Raw genomic sequence first — 17,861 nt, 5'->3', positions numbered from 1 at the left:
CAAAGTTAATTAACACCACAAGCAGTTCGGAGAGACATATATTTTGCGTTCGATAAGATAGGCAATGTTTATTTTAATTTCATTTAACACAAAACGAAACAAAATCGTGCATCTTCTGATATGACATTGTGTACGACTAACTTAAAGAGAGATAACGGTGCACACATAATGTTTTCAGAGTCTATTTAATATTTACGAGCATATAATTTGCCTGGCCTGGCACATTGAGGGTCGTCGCGCCTTTGTTTTTTATTCTTATTGATGATAAGCCCTCAATTGCGTATAGTAAACTAATACAAGAAACTACATATACGTATAGTTGAACAATTATTCTTCTTTGATCAGTGGCCTTCGCTTCCTTTTCAACCATTGAAAATCACTCTCGATCAAAACGATCATGACATATATGTGTATAATCTATTGGAAGATGACGTTGCCCAGGGTCTTATCGGATCCATCAGAGAACACAAACACACCGAGAGATTCCATGTGAGTGTGTGCCTCTGGCATACACTTAAATCCGTTGAGTTTGGGACACATTTAACGTGGCAAATGGGAAACAATTCAGTTCATTCTGGTAGTTCGTTGACGACGGATTATCACGCGCCATCGTCTCCGATTTCTTGTTTTCCTCGTGTCTGCCAAAAACACCTGAAAGCCTTTACGCCTGCGCTCAGGTAAACAGCCAAACAACTCACCTGTTTTGAGTGATATTTGCTGTCGGTTTGTTTTAGCCGCAACCTCTTGGTTAGTAAGCAAAACCCGTTTTTACGTTTTTACATTTAATAGCCCCCAAAAATGATTTTCGGTGTTTAGAAACTTGTGAACCAAACAAAAAAATATTCTATTTCATTTGACTCTTCCTCGTGTTTGTACATTATTAATTAAGCCAAAGAATGCAAACACATAAAAACAGTTCAAGTGAGATTAATTGAACTGAATTGATCGAAAGGCTCCCAGCTATCAGTTTCAATTTGTATTTTCTACAATTTGAGTGAAATTGAATGTCATGTGGAAGTTTTCTTTTTGAGTGAAACCAAGGGGTAAGGGTTTAATAGGAAAACCTGTTTTAAAAAATATTCCAAATCACGCCAATGTGACATAAAAAACTTAAACTTAATTGTTTATTACTCAATAATTTCAACTTCTATATTTTAATTCCACGTTGGAGTTCACCTTGAGTTGACCCACATTTGCTTTAGTTAGTTAGTTGCTACGACAAGAAATTGTTAATAATAATTGTTTTTGCAGTTATCTAATAATAACAATTGTTTACTTTGATTACCGGTGGTAAATTTCCGTGTGAGAATTCCAACCAACTGCTGTCCAAAAAAATGTTAAGATTTTTAATGCCTACGAGGTTTGCTTGACAAGTTATAGGTTGAGTAAATATTTATACAGTTCTTTCAATTCTTTTGTGATTTATCAGGGATCACATCATTAGCTTAATTTAATTTTTGCTAACTCATGAAACATGAGTTTGAAATTTCGGATAATAATAATTTGTTTAGCACTAAAAATTCTAATGTTATAAATAGTTTACTTAGAAGTTATTAATTTGTGATAAATAAAGTTTTCAGTAGAGGAAAAAATGCTTTTTAGAAACGAGTTAAATGATTGGTAATACGTATCGATCTTTGATCTTTTAGCTATATGAACTGATAGAGAGTTTAATCAGCAAATGAGGTGACTTTTTCTTGCTTAAAATTAAAGCAAGTAAAGTTAATATAGGTTCGATTTTATATAGCATCATAATGAAAAGTTATATCCAAAGATAAATTACTCTCTAATTGCAGGACCTTTCAGAAGCTTTCAAATTTCATTTATTCATATATTTTTACTCCTTCTTTTATTCATTATTTTAATTATTAACTTACATGACGTGAATTGAATCTATTTGAAACGGATCATACGAGAATATTATTTTGAGAAAATATATATATACATTCATACATAATATTATATTAGAATTCACATCTCACAATTCAAAAAATAAGTAATCCAAATTTTACTTAATTTCTCTTCCTTTTTATACTTACATATGTACTTCTAAAACTTTTTGAGATATGAATTTCATGTATTTCTTTTAGTCATACATTTGAATATTTAGATTCCAAATTAGTTTAATATTCATACTTACAATTACATTCAGTTTTTTTTATTAGAAGTTTCAATCAAATGGGTAATTACTCAAACAGTATTGAAACTTTGATATTTGTATCATAGCAAATGAAATTATTCATTCAGTTGGTTTAAACCCAATTTGTTCTTTATTGGGAAGAAATAGACTTTTGTATGGTAATATTACAAATATAGTTAGTTAATTTATTTGCCAGTTTAATGGAAAAAGAAAATGGGTAAAATATTGTAACAGTAAGAACTATTTAAATTGTTTAAATAACAAAAAAGTTATTTTTTATGACTGAAAATGTTTCCAGAGGTTTACTTTTTAAAATCCCAAATTGAAATCCTAATCTTAATGATGAACAGACACATGTCCAAAACAATTTAATCTATGAAGCTTAATAACTAAACCTTTTTGTATGAAGTAATTGTTAAGTAGATTTGATGAATGACTAAATGCCTGCCAAGTCAAATAAATACTTTTAAATACTTTTCTACTGTTCGATCTACTTGAATCTTCAAAGATTTTACTTCTCTTCTGAAGATGAAATGTCTCCTGACTCGAAGAATTAACTATGAAAGCAAGTAAAGAAAATTAATTGTGGCGTAGACCAGAATAAAGAGGCTGGAATTTAATCAGCGGCTGATGAGTCAACACATGACTAAGATGTCAGACAATGAATATATATGCTTATACTTAGTCCAAGTACAAATCATATATTCTATATATATGTATATATTAGACTTAAAGAATCAAGTGTATAAAAACAACAATTTGTTTTATATTATGACATATTTAATTGCCCCCAATAAGCAGAGACAAAAAAATGTTTCCCCATTACAGATAAGACAAATTACAATGGGTGACGCAAGGGATACGGAAGATGATCATCATCAGCAGCAGCAAAATTTGGATAATGGCAACTCCAGAAAAGCCCAAATAGTCTCGGGTCTAAATAGGCCTTACACGACAAAACCTTTGGGTGAACAACCTCGGGCGGTGCGTCGTCAGGCTGTTATGTGTATATTGGCCAACATCGGAGTATTATCCACGGGCATGGTCCTAGCCATACCCACTGTGACCATGAGCCAATTGACGGATGCGGGGAGACAGTACATTTGACGAAACAGCAGGCCTCATGGTTTGCCTCGATTAATACACTTTCATGTCCTTTGGGTGGACTTTTATCGGGTTTCCTGCTGGACAGTGTTGGTAGAAAGAGAACTTTGTATGTTCTCAATATATTGGCCATCACAGCTTGGACTCTCCTGGCGACAGCCAGTCAAACGAATATCGACGCCTTTCATTGGCAATTGATGGCATCGAGATTTATTTCGGGTAAGTGAGAAAAAGTCTCTCTCAAAGCAATCACATATTCAATGTCACTTTTTTCAGGCATTGGCATGGGCTTGGCCAGTGCTCCGACTGGAGTCTATGCAGCTGAGATTAGTTTGCCCAAAATACGAGGAAGTCTTATCCTGGGCACTTCCATTTCAGTGGCTGTTGGCATTACCATTCTCTATTCAATTGGTTACTTCATTAGGGATGATTATCGCTTGATAGCCATGATCTGTTGCGGTTATCAAATAGTGGCCTTGCTCTGTGTTCTACCCTTGCCGGAAACACCAAGTTGGTTGCTGTCCAAGAAGCGTGTGGCTGAGGCTAAGAAGTCCTTGAACTATTTCAGGGGCTTGGATAAGTCAAGTGGGTCAAAAAGACAATTATCCCCAACGAACTATGGCCCCTTAAAGTATGCAATAGACAATCAAAGATCAGTCAAAGAATGTCCTAAAGCTAAAACATGAGTTTAAGACAATTTTAAGCTGGAAGGAGAACGCAAAAGAACCCTTTAGTATTTAAAAATGCATGTTTCGACATTCTGTTGCATACTTTTAGGGGCAAAGTTTCTCTAAGTCATTGTCGACACCCCACTAATAAAAATTTTCTTTCATTTTCAGTTCACATAACACATCCTCAGGTGTTGGAAGAGTATAATATACTCCAAAAGTCTCTCCAGCTGCGAGATGGCGAGAAGAAGCCATCGTTTGTCAAGTGCCTACGCCTGCCCGAGGTTCATAAGCCTCTACTGATTCTAATGGGTCTGTTTGCCTTCCAACAATTGACTGGCATTTTCGTGGTCATTGTCTATGCCGTACAAATCTCGACCGAAGCTGGCGTATCAATTGATCCTTTTATGTGTGCCGTATTGATAGGAGCTGCCCGTGTTGCGGCCACTTGCCCCATGGGCTATATTCTGGAACTTTGGGGCAGGAGGCGGGCTGGCATTATCTCGACTGTGGGCATGGGCATTTGCATGTTCCTTCTGGCTGGGCAGGGTTGGAGTGAATTCCTGCATAATGTACCCTATCTCCCGGTGATTTCCATTGTTGGCTTCATTATACTCAGCACTTTGGGTCTCTATACGCTGCCCTTCTTTATGATCTCCGAACTCTTTCCGCAAAAGGTGCGGGGTCCTGCCTCAGGATTAACTGTAGCTGTTGGGATGTTCTTTGCCTTTCTGTGCATCAAAACGTATCCGGATCTAAAGTCGGGCATTGGCATGACAAATTGTTTTGTCTTCTTTGGCATCATGTCCGTATTGGCCATGTTATTCATCTACTGGACTCTGCCAGAGACACGTGGACGTACACTACTCGAAATTGAAGAACAATTCCGTACGGGCAAGCGTACTAAAAGTCCGGCAGATGTCGAACTACAAGAGGTCTTCATGAAAAGGGAGGAACAGTGAAAGAGAGAGAGAGAGAGAGAGAGTTAATTTATTAGCTAACACGAGTGCTTAGTGCTGTGATAAAAACAATATCAAATATAACAAATTTTATAGGTTGACCCGCCCCCTCCCCCAATCTAATGCTAATTCAAAGTCACACCTCAAAAAGTGACAAAAATTATAAAAACTAGGCAAATAAAATAAATTCTTTCAATTGTGCTCATATCTCTTATCTATTGTCTAGTGAGGTAATTGAAAGCCAAGTGGGCTAAGAAGTGTTCACCCATTGCTAGGAGGTTTCCAGCCATTCGGAAGGATCGTCGAGTCATCTTTGTGTGGATCTGAAGAGAAAGCCATAAACTTGTACGTTTTGAATAGACATTTTTTGCTGGCTTAAACGTTTCGTATTAACCATTGTGCCAACTAAATGGCCATTAAAGTTTTTACTTTACTATTGCATAACTGGTTTCTATTCAAGAAAAACAAAAAAAGGCTTAGTTTGGGAATAGAAAAGAAGCTTCTTCTTACAATTAGTATCAGCTACTATCCTATACTATCTTTAATAAAGGGCTTTGCTTTTGGTTGAAAGTGCTTTAGACTTTGTCAAAGGCACAAGGCAAGTTCTTAACCTTTCAATAAAAGGACATCAAATGGGTGCTATGCCGACTTTCACCAAACGAACTTTTCTTTAGATGTTGATACTACTTATGTTTGTTTAATCTATAACTAGATTTGCTGTGTTTATGGTAATTGCATTTCAAATGGTTCTAGGAAATTTACAATGATAAGAAAACTAAAGACCAAGTTTTAATTTCATATAGGGCAACAACTAAGGGCTTAGATTCCCCAGAATCAGACAATAATAATAATAGATGACTTGCTTCGTTTTTGTTATTAACAAATGCAGTTTGTAAGTATAAATGTACATAAACCTTCTTATCTGCACTATAAAGATCTGATCAGTGTTTGTTATAGCCCTCCATGAGTAAGACTTGCCTCTAATATTTGCTAAGAAAGTGAATTTTTATTAATGGGTGCGCCACAAATTCCAGAAAAAATAAAATAAATATAGTCTAAGCTTGTGTATATATTGAGATATATCTGATTCCACTTTTGCATACCAATTGAGGGTAACAAATAATCGTCTAGTTGACGTTCCAAGTGAATGCTGCCCATAAGTGAAATCATTAATAAATCAACTTTAATCAAATGGAATAAGTTGTTGGGCACTCGATATACAACGCATTCACTTACAATTAGAAAGGAAAAGGGGTTTTCAATCACTTTCTGTGTCGAAATCTTTCAATATTGCTAGAAATTGGAACTATACGAATGAAAATGATGTCAATAATTATCTCATTAACATTTTTGAGACAAAGGGATTCGGATTTCATTCAAAAAACATTGAAATTTTCATTACCATTACCGTCGAGATATCGAAGAAGCTTTTGAAACGTTTTGAAACTTCATTTAAATGTTAAGTTTTCTTTGAAAAATGAAATCCTTTATATTCATAAAAAGAAGAAGCGTAACGCAATTTTGTTGATATTTATTGATATTGACCATTAAGTTAAATGAAAATATTTCGGTAATTTCGTAATGGTTATGAGCAATACTGATGATGATAATACACAGATGAAAGGACCCAAAAGACAGCGAGAGTGAGAGGGAGAGAGAGAGAGGGAGATCGGATGGCCATTCATTATGCCGCCACAGGCAGAGAGCCACCAACCAAGTTTTTGGGGCCGAAAAACCAAAAAGAGGATGACGATGAGAAGGGGAGACCAAGTCAAAAACCCAAAAAAAAAAAATTATTAACTGGCTGCTGCACATTTTGCTCTGGTCATTAAATTGTAACGAGCCTGAAAGCTGAGGCCGTGGCTGGGACGCAGAATGCACCCAGATGAATGGAGATGGATGGATGGATGGATGCGTGTGCCCCATCAGAAAATCAGAGCCGTGTGTTGCGTTGCGTTGCCCAGAGGCGTTGAGGCGTATGTTTATGTAATTATAATAAGTTTTCAATTTTATGGCTTAATAATGCGGTGGGCAGCGTGGTCAGAGTGGTCCCACTGGTTGAGAGGGGGTGGGGAGAGCTGCTCCATTATTTTGGGGCGACAAGCGTTTAGGCATAAGCAAAGGGCCAACAAATTGGTTGCGATTAAGTCAACAACACGGCGCTAACATCGAGCCCAAGCCATCCCAAGCATCCAAACGCATCCAGACGCAGTCAAAAGGTTGAATGAACTTCCATGATGTGATGCCTCCGACAGGATAAACGCAAAATTGATGAGCTGCAAATGTGTGAACATTTAAGTTTCCGCTGGCGTTTTTGCACTCTCGACATAATCTCGACACCTGCCGTTAAAATTTTTGGCTGTCCCGTCTCCGCTTCTTCGCCGCTCTGCTCTGCCCTTCTCCTCATTGACACCTCAATGGAAATGTCAACAGATCGACCAAAAGTTAATGACACGTAACGTTTGCTGTGTCAACAAGAATATGACAATTGAATTTTTGGTAATTCAAGTAACCACAGTTTATGGCCGGGGGACAAGGATGATGATGAGTCGAGGGATGTTCAAGTTGATATTGCCTTGTACACTGGTGTACCTGAGAGGGTTCTAGGAGGCTGTGGACACTCAACTTACAGTTAGTAAACTAGTTTTGGCATAGCCGCTCATTGTTTGCTCCAGAAATTGTGTTTGAGTTAACTTAGTCTAAAATCTCTCTAGGTCCTAGAACTCCTTTGATTCATTAGATGTTTCCATTTTGACTTAAGGGGACCTTGCTTACTTCAAGAAATGCTTCTCAATTTCTTTTATCGAATTGCTTTGTAAAAGGTCCTTGCTCTGGATCATAGGATACATACATTTGATATACATATGCCCTTTTCATCCTTCAAGCTGCTGATAACATTGCATGAAGATTACTTAACCTTTAGTTGGCATATATTTTTCTAGCTCAAGGAAACCCCTCTTCAGTGTTCCACCATGGATTGCCATATGTGCATTCCGAAAACCAAAACAATCTGCGCCGTTTTGGCGGATGGCAAACGAAGCGTAAAACGTTAACCGCATCGGGGTTGGTGGCACGATCCCAGATTCTAGTTCTACCGGATCTATCCTTTTGTTCACAGCTTGGTGTCTATTGTTTTGATGTGAATTTGATTATGTGTTGCCAAATCACATAAATTTCAGCTCCATTGTCGAGACCGAGTGACTCTATTAAATGGTTAATTTATTACCATTATTGGAATGGTCAAATGAAGATACACCAACACTTGACTAACCCTTCAAAACCAAACAGGATCCTGCAATTCTCCGATCGCCCTTAAGGTTCGATGGGACAATTAGTATGAGCACTTAATGTAGTTATAATTTTTAAATATCCCTCTTAAGCTAACCCTTTTTGTTCAAAGCTAATTTTAACAGATCGCCCAAGCTGATTGCACACCTTAAAGTACCTACTAAGTGCAAATACACAGTGAGAGAGAGAGAGAGAGTAAGAAGGGGACAAGGGATGACCAACAACGGGCAATTACATTGCATTGCAGCTGCCTTTTGGCTGGACTAAAGAACATGGACACACGTCGATGCATTTCTTCGACCGATCGATGGATGGATGGATGTCTGGCAAAATAAAAAGAACACCAGAAGTGATTTTCGGTGGTTAAACCAAAAGAAGAAAAAGCTGAAACTAAAGTTAAACCTGTGTTTAAGCTACATGGAACCTGGACGATTATCTTTGAGTACTCAATGAGAAAGGAAGAGAGATGGAGATGGAGGCCAAGGGCAGATCGAAGTAAACATAATCATGATTCTTAACGTGTCTGAAAAGGTGCAAAGAATGGCACATTAGGGACGAAACGCGCGCTCGTAAAATGAAGAAGCCAAAAAAAACAACAACATCAACCTTTCATGGGAGATGAAACTTACATGAAGGTGGCTTCCATTTTTATGCTCACGGTTATCAACTAAAACGGAAAGAACACTCTTAACTCATAAAGGTCACACCATCTCTGTGGGAAACCGAAAACTAGCCAATATTGAGTACTCACTTTAATTGGGCTTTGTGTATTGGGTAATTGGTTAGAAGGAATCGAGTTCTTTAAGCCAAGAGCATTTGCAGTTCGTCATGCGGCTTAATCAATGCGGTCCTATTCTGGTTAACTTATTTCTCTAGGAATGTCGGAAGATTTATGCATGAACCGAACACAGAAATGGGACGACTGACTGACTGACTGACTAGTCGTTAGTTTTGATGTTCACACTAAGCCCGCTGCTGCGGCTGCAGGCCTTTTTAATTTTTCAATTAGTTGAGCTACTGTATTTGACTTTTGGCTTCTGCACAACAACAACAACAGGCAAAAGAAGAAGGCCATCGAACTACTGGGAGGCCAAGTTCTAAATGGTTAAATTTCTACAGTAACTTCCATCAGCAGCATTTGCACTTCTCTCCGGTTTCGCGGTGCGGTGGCTCGATCGTTAAATATTGCATTTAGCTAAGGCCTTATGGCCAAAGTTCTGACTTGGCCGAGTCAGAGATACAGAGAGCCATAGGGAATGCCATTGGCATGGCCAAAGCCCATCCAAGTTGAGCTTATGCCGCATTTTTGTCTTCTCTTCTTTTACGATTAAGCCTGGGCCACAACCAAACAAAAAGTATACATACATAGATACATATATAAGTTTTTTACGATTATTTTAACACATTTGGGACTTGGGAAAGGCAGGAGGCGGGGGACAGGGGCGGACAATGGCGGTAGGCTGGATGTTGGAAAGGCTCTCTCGGTGGCTCTATGGACAAGCGTATAATTGATTTGAATTCTATGATATATCCAGAGGCGTTGCGAGCCATAAAAATGCAATTACAGATAGCAGAAGATCTTGCAAAAAAAAAAACGCACGAGAGAAAAAAAGAAAACCAAAGGAAAACCAATCACTTTAGACTCTTTGTGGCCACCCTGTATATGGCTTTGAAGCTTAATCGGTCAGGAATATGTATGGCGATACTTCTACAATAAAGAATCTAGGAGGAATTTGTGCATTGTGCAAAGGAAAATCCGTCTCAAAATAGAAGAATGAAGTAAGAGTTCGTTTTACTGAGGGAAAAGTATTTCTCAAATCAGCTCATAGATCATATAAATATTTGGAAATATAGTGTGTCATCATGACTTCTTCCAAGAAATAGTTTGAATTACATTTGTTTAATATTTCAAGGGTCCAATATGAATATTAAGTTTATATGTATACGAAACAGATCAATAATATTAGTTATCGTAAGCCTTGCCTATCGTTTCTCTTATTCGTTAGTTGTGATCCCCAACTGGTTAAGGGCTGGAGTTCCTTCGCAAAGTCCGATTATGATGATCAAACTTTGTTTCATACTCGTAAGATTGATTTTAAGTTGTCTTAATTCCTAAGGAGAGGGGCTTCCTTAGACTTGTATTGTCCACCATATTAGAAGCTTAATTGGTCTGGAATGTAAGGTTATTCTCTCTGTATATATAGTCATATATATGTATGTATGCATGTGTATAACTGTTAACTGTATTATTAAGCTGTCAGCAATACAATCTTTATCTTCCTCGCCCTTTTGCTTGGCTTTCGGTCTCTCTACGTTGTCATGTTTATAGTGTTTGATCAAATAATTTGCAGTTTTATGAGCCGACATCTTCCCTTCTTGCCTTCCTTTTTGGGTCTTTGTCTCTGCTCAAAAGGACCTTTCCTTCGCTTCTTCCTTTCTTTGCTTGTTGTTGTCGTTGCCGTTTTTTCAATTTAACCATAATTATGTCAGGACATTTAATTTATCGCACACGCAAACTTCCCTGTACGTCTCTTTGTGTCTCTGCCTCTTTCTCTCTCTCTCTCTCTCCCTCTTTCTCTGCCGTTTTGGAGATGTCCTGCCAGCCATTTTGTTTCAAGTCAGGGTTCAGTGAAGCGAGAGCGAGTTGATGTCCTCGGCCCAGTTCGGCTCGTCCTTTTAATGTGAGAAAATGTTACAATTTCCAAGTCCTTTGGACCGTAATTGTGTTTTAGTTTTACTTTTTGCTTATCTTAGATTGGGACTCACTCACTGGACTGTGGGCAGGTGGACACATAAAATTCGATTTGTGGAAATTGCGTTTTTATTAATTGGCTATGACATGCGTCTATCTGTCTGTCTGTCCGTTTGTCTGTTTGTCTCACTGTCTGAGCGTTGTTTTATGGCAGTTTAGAAAATCGCGTGCCAGCCGCCTACAATTTCTAGGTCTATCCCAATGCCATCCTCCTCCTCCTCTTTCACTCGCTCTGTGTGTATCTTATCTTTTGTGTGTTTGCTTGTAGTCGGCAAACTGTTTACAAAATTGCCCGATTGTCCTTTTTTTCTCTTTGTTTTCTTGTGATTGCCTGACGCGTGTCCCTCCCGCTCCTGAGCGCAAGGTGCACTTGGTGCAACTTGATGCCTGCATCCATCAAGCAAACATCATGCGTAACCTGCGCCAATTTTGTGGCCCGCACAAAATATTTTCAAAGATATTCTTTCCTCTCTTTTCGTGGTCCTTTTTTCGTTTTTTCTTCCTGGGTTGCATCTGCTGATTGCAAACCCAGGCGCAGAGACCCCTTAATTAGACCGCCCCTGCAATTAGAAATTATATTTTTACTGTCTGCTGCCAATAAACCAGAGACAAAAGGGGGGAAACGCCAAAACTAAGAAAAAAACTGATGGCCAAGCTAATTTCAGGTTTCCTTCTGTCTATACTCACCCACATAATTTCCAAACTTGACTTTTTGCTCTGTTCCCAGGCAAAAATTCTTGCCCAGTAGCCAGTTTGAAAATATTTTGCTCATTAATGGACCATGAAATCTAAAAAACTGCCTTCCAGACATTCCTGCAGACGAGACCTGTCCCCAGGCACGAGCCCCCCAAATATAACTAAATGAAGGTTTGTTTTTTTTTTTCGTTATAGTCTCCCTCACCTTGGCCGCATCATCTAATTAGCTGAAGGCATGCATCAATCTAGAGGAATGCAAAATCTTTGCAAAAAACTAAAAATTAAACTAATTTGTCTAAGGCCAAAGGAAAAAGTTGATGTGGGTGTCAGAATGCCAAGTTGGCTTACACTGAGAAAAATATACAAAAACATTAAGAAAGTGAATTGCGGTCGGTCCTTTTGGAAGGCTGGCAGAGTCTTTTATAGGAATAGTCCATAGATTTTGGCTGTAACATCTCAGAAAAGGTCTGTCGGGAAAACTTCTCAGAAAGATAGGGATATGATACATCTATTTCATCAAATGTATGGAAAAGTAAGTTATAAAATTGGAGTAGACAGAAAGGAATCTTTTAAAATTTATTTTCTGTTCCATATTGATCAAATTCGAATCATTCCTCTTTATCGGTTCTTCTTTAAACAGCTCATATGATAGAGATCTCGATTGAATAAAACTTGGCAGATAATAGCATAAACCAGAATATTCTTTTTAGTATAATACTTCTTATAAGGATTAAAGGTATATAGTTGCCCGACCTTAATGGAAATTGGCACAGTTTTTAAGAAGTACTCGGATATTAAATTCAAAACAAACGCTTGGAATTCATGATATATTGTTTATTAAATCCAAGTCCTTAGGCTTGAGAAATTCGAACAAGAATAAAACAAAGTTCGGTAATAATATTACCATTAATCGAAATCCGATCTTGAGGAAAATTTGTCGTTTTGATATATAGTATTAAAAAAAGGATAATCTGGAACTGGAACTGAATCTGGAACAAAGGGAACTTTGTTTGTTCCTTTTTTGCAAGGGTACAAGTTCATATCTTCCTCCCATTCCCCGAAAAAAGTCATCGATGTTTTCTTTCATTTCATATTTTAGAGAATCATAGAAATAAAACAAATTTAAAATACATTATAAATTGAGAATAGAATAGCTTCAAAATTGGCTACGTCTTCAAGCCCTTTTTGAAAAACTGTTACAAAAGTGACTGAAAGTGTTTATTCTGCTTCTTGATTCTATTCAAACTATTCTAGTCGACGTAGATAATGTTATATTTTATTTTTCCACTCGATCTGTAACGTTTTTATTGATTTGTTTGTAGATGTAATAAAGAGAAAGTTCAATATAATTGGTCAATTTAGTTTCCTTTCTTTTTATAGTTTTATTGGCTTGTATGTTTCAAAAGTTAATCCACCAATTTAAGCATGATCAAATATTCATATAATAAAATGAATTTCTAAAAGTATTTCCTCCCACAAAAACTACAAACATTTTGCTTATGGTACCGGAATTATGGTTTGCCTTTTAATTTCAATTACAATTTAAGCGTTTGGTAATGCAAAAGATAGAGATCGCAAAACGTATGGAAAATGAAGTCAATTGGAAGAAGTTAAGCCGATTTCCCCCTGCCATCCTTCCTTGCTTCCTTCCTTCGGTTGGGTGCAACCCCTCACAGAGTTTCATTTGCTCACTTTTTCACTCGCTGGAATTTTTTTTCCCATTTTTTTGGTTTATTGTTCAGTCACTTCCCACACAGATTTGCTTTAATTGGGGCGTGTTCCGGGGAAGTTTTTCGTTGGGCGGTGAGGTGGAGGGCGAGGAGGGGTTTGGGTAATTGCCGACACTTGAAAAGCCCTTTGGTCGGTCACATAATCGCCTTGTCAGAGAGGAAACAAGCTACATAACATTGGGCGTTGGGTGGTCCCAAATACAAAGACAGACACCCGGACAGATTCTGGATGGGCAGCATTGGGCGTGTTGGGCGTGTTGATGCCACACGCACACGGCTGGCTGGCTGAGTGGATGGCTGGTTGGATAGTTGGCTTGATCTTATTATGCTCCGCTTGGCTGCATGAGAAAAGTCAGCCAGGCAGCTGCTTTAGCTGGTGTTAAGCACGAGCCAACGAGTCATTCTCGCATTCATTGTGTGAAGAGGTTTTATCTTTGGCTAACAGAAGAACTTATGCCAAGAGAAAGGGAGACACTGAGTGGGTGGCAGAGGGACAGGTGGGGCGTATGTACCTCAGTACATTTTGTGGCTAAAAAGTGGATTTGCATATGCCACGCGGACTACAAGAAACGACGAAACGCAACGCTAAATCCAGTCTCCTTTAGTCCTTCTCTTTCTCACTTGAGGGAAACTTTGGTCGATTAATCGATTTTCTAGTCATGCCATTTCATTTGAGAGGAGAAACTAATTTGCCTCTCCCCCTACGGACGGTCCCTCGCAGTCCCTCTTCTATGTTTTTTTTATCTTTCGGCGTCAGCCATCGTCAGTGGAATACATACATTCATACATATATTTTCAATTGACAATTGTCAAATTCAATTAACGTATATTCATTCTTCTTCTACAGCCTGCTCACTCCGTAGCAAGCCCGTTTCGCAGGCGTTACTTAACGCCACCCACAACCCACGGCAATTTTCATCACTACACTGGCAAGGGTCGAGAGGGAGAGAGAAAGGGAAGAAGGGAGGATGAGACACCGTAGCTGTGGCTGTTTCGCCCCAGTGTCACAATGTAACTTTCTCTCTCTCTATATCTGTGTGTTTCCAACTGTCTGTGTGTTTGTGTGGGAGTCGTACTGACTCTGGCACAGCCGATTGGCCGGAACGTGGCTGCAACGGCCACGGCCACGGCTACGCTGCCGCAACGCAACGCAACACCAAGGCGAAAAGGCAAAAAGGAAGTCCCATCATCATGCAGGAACTTGCGGGCAACCCCTGAAAATCATCAATTCTGCCTTTAGTAGACTTCACTTTACAGTGGTTAGAGTGATAACCAAAAATTGCTAAAACTTCAAGACCTTAATCAATTGATATATTCTCAAAATAGAAAGTGTTTGTCTCTTAGTACGACAAATATGAACGAAGCTTAATCAAAGATTTCCATTACAAGTGGGTTTAATATTATGTAGTTAGTTTTCTTGGTATTTTGTTTTTTACAGTGAAAATTAAAGCTTGGATAAACTATATTATGTTAATTGCTCTGCCAAATGAGAATTAACACATTCCAAATGATGAGACAATAAGATAATCCGTATTACTTTCCATGTGGAAAGTTTTGAAGAGACTCCAAAGTGGATAAACTGGAGCTTGAGGTCAATAAATCTTACAAACTCTCAACGTTTAAAATAGTTGAGAATTCAAACTGCATCAAGCGAAAAAAGGACAACAAAACTTGCAATTGTAGATGCTTCCTTTTAGAATTGGTGTAAAAGGGCTTCGCCTTAAACAACTAACGGTAACGCCGTATTATTTTGGTTATAGTTCATTGTACTACTTTCTAAAAAGAGAGCAATAAAGGTGAGTTTGAAATGAGACACTTAAACCTAATAAATTAAACACAAAAACAAACTACTTATTTGAATGTTTCAAGAGTCATCAACATTGTCGTTGACTTTTTTCAATCCTTACTTCCTATTTACTCGATCTAGTTTAGTTAGGTCCTTAATCCGTAGATATTCGATTGAATTTACTTCCTTTTTTAGTTTCGCTTTAGCTTAACACACAGGTAAAGATACCATTGACTATTGTTCTAACATTAAGTAATGCGGGAAGCATAACTAAGGATAATCATTTAGAATGAAATGCCAAAAGGAATATGCGAATCCTAATTAGATCACAACAATTTTTCAGGATGGTAGATAAAAAGTTTCTGAAGAGTCAGCATGGATACTTTTCGGAAGTCTACAAAACTTATGAGTATTTTCCTAGCCAATTGTAAGTTCTATTACATTTTTAGGTTCATTGAGTAAATCCATTGACTTTATCTCTCACCACTGTGCCACCTTTTGGTTGAACTGTGTGTAAATTGCCCTTATACGTATGCCTTCGGTGGTAACATCGAAACACCGTGGCCCCCTCTTCGTCTCTTCTGGGCTGTTGTTTATGGTGCGAGGATGTCAGCCAATCAGAGAAGATGCGGTGTGACAGCGCAACGCATGCGCAATCCGAACTGTATGCTCATTGGTCCCCGGGATGGTTATGGGGGGCTGGTCATGATGTTGTTGTTGTTGCTTTGGCTTGGCCAGGTTGCTCAGTTGTTGTTTTTGTTTCTATTTTTTTGGTGTGCCGTGAAAACCGAAAACCGGTTACACCAGAAAAACGTTTCGTCCGCCCGTGAAAGATTGTGTGTGAGTGTGTGTGACAACTGAGTGTGTGTGTGCGTGTGTGTGTGTGTATATTGGGTGTTTTTTTTTTCAGTCTGACAGGGAATACAACAGTAGCAATAGTAGATGACGACGACGACGACGACGACGGCGACTTCGACGGCGAGGAAGGTGATCGATGCGTTGTGCGTTGCCGGAGCGTTTCGCATGCATTAGTCGAAATTTTGACGGTGTCCAGTGACAAGGTGCGCGACGCGACCAACCACAAAAGAAAGAAGCTAAATTACGGCCGTCGCTGCAAAAATAAAAGTTAAATCAACATTGCGTATACGCAATCAAAGTTGAAGGATAACGATCAAATCGAGTCACAGCTAAAAGAAAAAAAACAAGTTGAGTGCTTTACTCCTAGGCAAAAAAGTGAACAAGTGAAGTGAATTCCAACAACAATTACAGCAGAGAAAAAAAGGAAACTTTGGGAATATTCATAAGACCAAAATAGGTGAGTGGGGGAAAAAGACAAAAGTCAATGGGTCTAACTGCCCATTATAATCGTAAATGTGGCTAATCAATTTGTTTGTGCATAATCTGAAACTCTTCTCGGCTCTGACTCAATCAGGTAGCGGCATAATTTAATAAAAAGTCACTAATAATGATATTTGCTTATCTTGTTCAACACATCGTCCAAGAGACCTCAGACCCAAGACCTGGGACCGGGGCCGATTGTCGGCTTATTTCTCTTAATGAACGACAATCTAACGGAACGAAACGGAACGATCTGAACTATTCATTGTGAATGAATGAATATCCAACTGGCTGTATCGGATATTGGTTTAATTTTTAGTCGTTTTCGAAATCGTCTCATTTCTGTCGTCGTCTTTTGTCAAACGTAATTTGCATGGCAAAAGCAGAAGAAGAAGTTTTTCGCAAATTAGTTAGCTTAGAAGTTTAATTTCCGCCGCCCGATCAACTCGTAACTCATCGTTGCTTTTTTCAAGTTTTTCCCACGAAAACGAACAAAAAAAAATCTCAAAATTCGTATGCTAATTAATTCCAAAATGTTATATCTAACTCGACTCGGCTCGGGCTCATTGATTATTTGTTCAAGAGCTTTCTTTCGATAGGAAAACAAGCCGCCAAACAACTTATTTAAGCGTGGCGACTCAACTGCTTATATGTTATAGGTGGATATTGATTTTGCTCGAACGGGAGCGGCAGAAGCTGCACCAAAAAGACCATCATCAAAGTCTAATCATATTCAAATGGGTGGAAGCGTACGTTTTATTATAATTTTTTATTTTAATTAACAGAATCAAAAGGGGAGCCCAACAGCTTTAGATTGAAGCGAGCTATTGCCATGGGCGTGAACTAAAGGATAGTATTAAAGGGGAGATAGATGGACTTGCTTTATTTTTTGTGCGGAGTATCTATCTGTCATGTTTCTTAAAAATCTGACAAATATTGGAATATATTTTAAAGAAATTGCCTAATCAAACTAATTTTTATTGACAGAAAACAGAATATCCATTGTAGAGCCACAATTTGTTTTCTCTTTCAAAATATTTCTTTGGAAGTTTCAGTAAAATATTTCAAATTAATAGCTTCTTTAACATCCATAATTTAAATAAAGGACATTTGTAGCATTATATAGGGAATAAAGGGAAATGCTAATTGGGATATAATTAAAGTTAGTTTTTAATAAACTTTGTTATAAGGCTTTTTAAGTAAATGGTTTAATTAACTTCAGAACTTATGTTATAATGAAGTATACGAGATCTTTCCAACAAACATTTGAGAGTTTCCTAAGAAGTTTTTTAACTTTATAAAATCTTTATAAATAACCATATTTTTTGAGCTTTTTACACATAGATTAAACAAACCAATTCGTCACTTTAAATCATATTCTTTAATCGTGATTAATTTCC

The 17,861-nt window shown here is 38.0% G+C and overlaps 1 protein-coding gene across 1 annotated transcript; it reads left to right on the top strand.

Annotated features, from left to right (window-relative positions):
* Positions 1-567: 567 nt before the first annotated feature.
* On the top strand, positions 568-5,072 carry LOC137576421 (facilitated trehalose transporter Tret1-2 homolog). The gene is given in 5 exon segments (XM_068289531.1): positions 568-747; positions 2,969-3,227; positions 3,230-3,463; positions 3,521-3,829; positions 4,084-5,072. Coding segments are annotated over 4 exon segments (1,578 nt in total). The 5' UTR covers positions 568-747; positions 2,969-2,983; the 3' UTR covers positions 4,875-5,072.
* Positions 5,073-17,861: the final 12,789 nt, after the last annotated feature.

The sequence above is a fragment of the Drosophila tropicalis genome, unplaced genomic scaffold (genome assembly GCF_018151085.1).
Source record: "Drosophila tropicalis isolate 14030-0801.00 unplaced genomic scaffold, ASM1815108v1 contig_593, whole genome shotgun sequence".
Lineage (NCBI taxonomy): Eukaryota > Metazoa > Arthropoda > Insecta > Diptera > Drosophilidae > Drosophila > Drosophila tropicalis.
The sequence above is the reverse complement of the archived record's forward strand: the minus strand, read 5'-3'. Positions and strand labels throughout refer to the sequence as shown.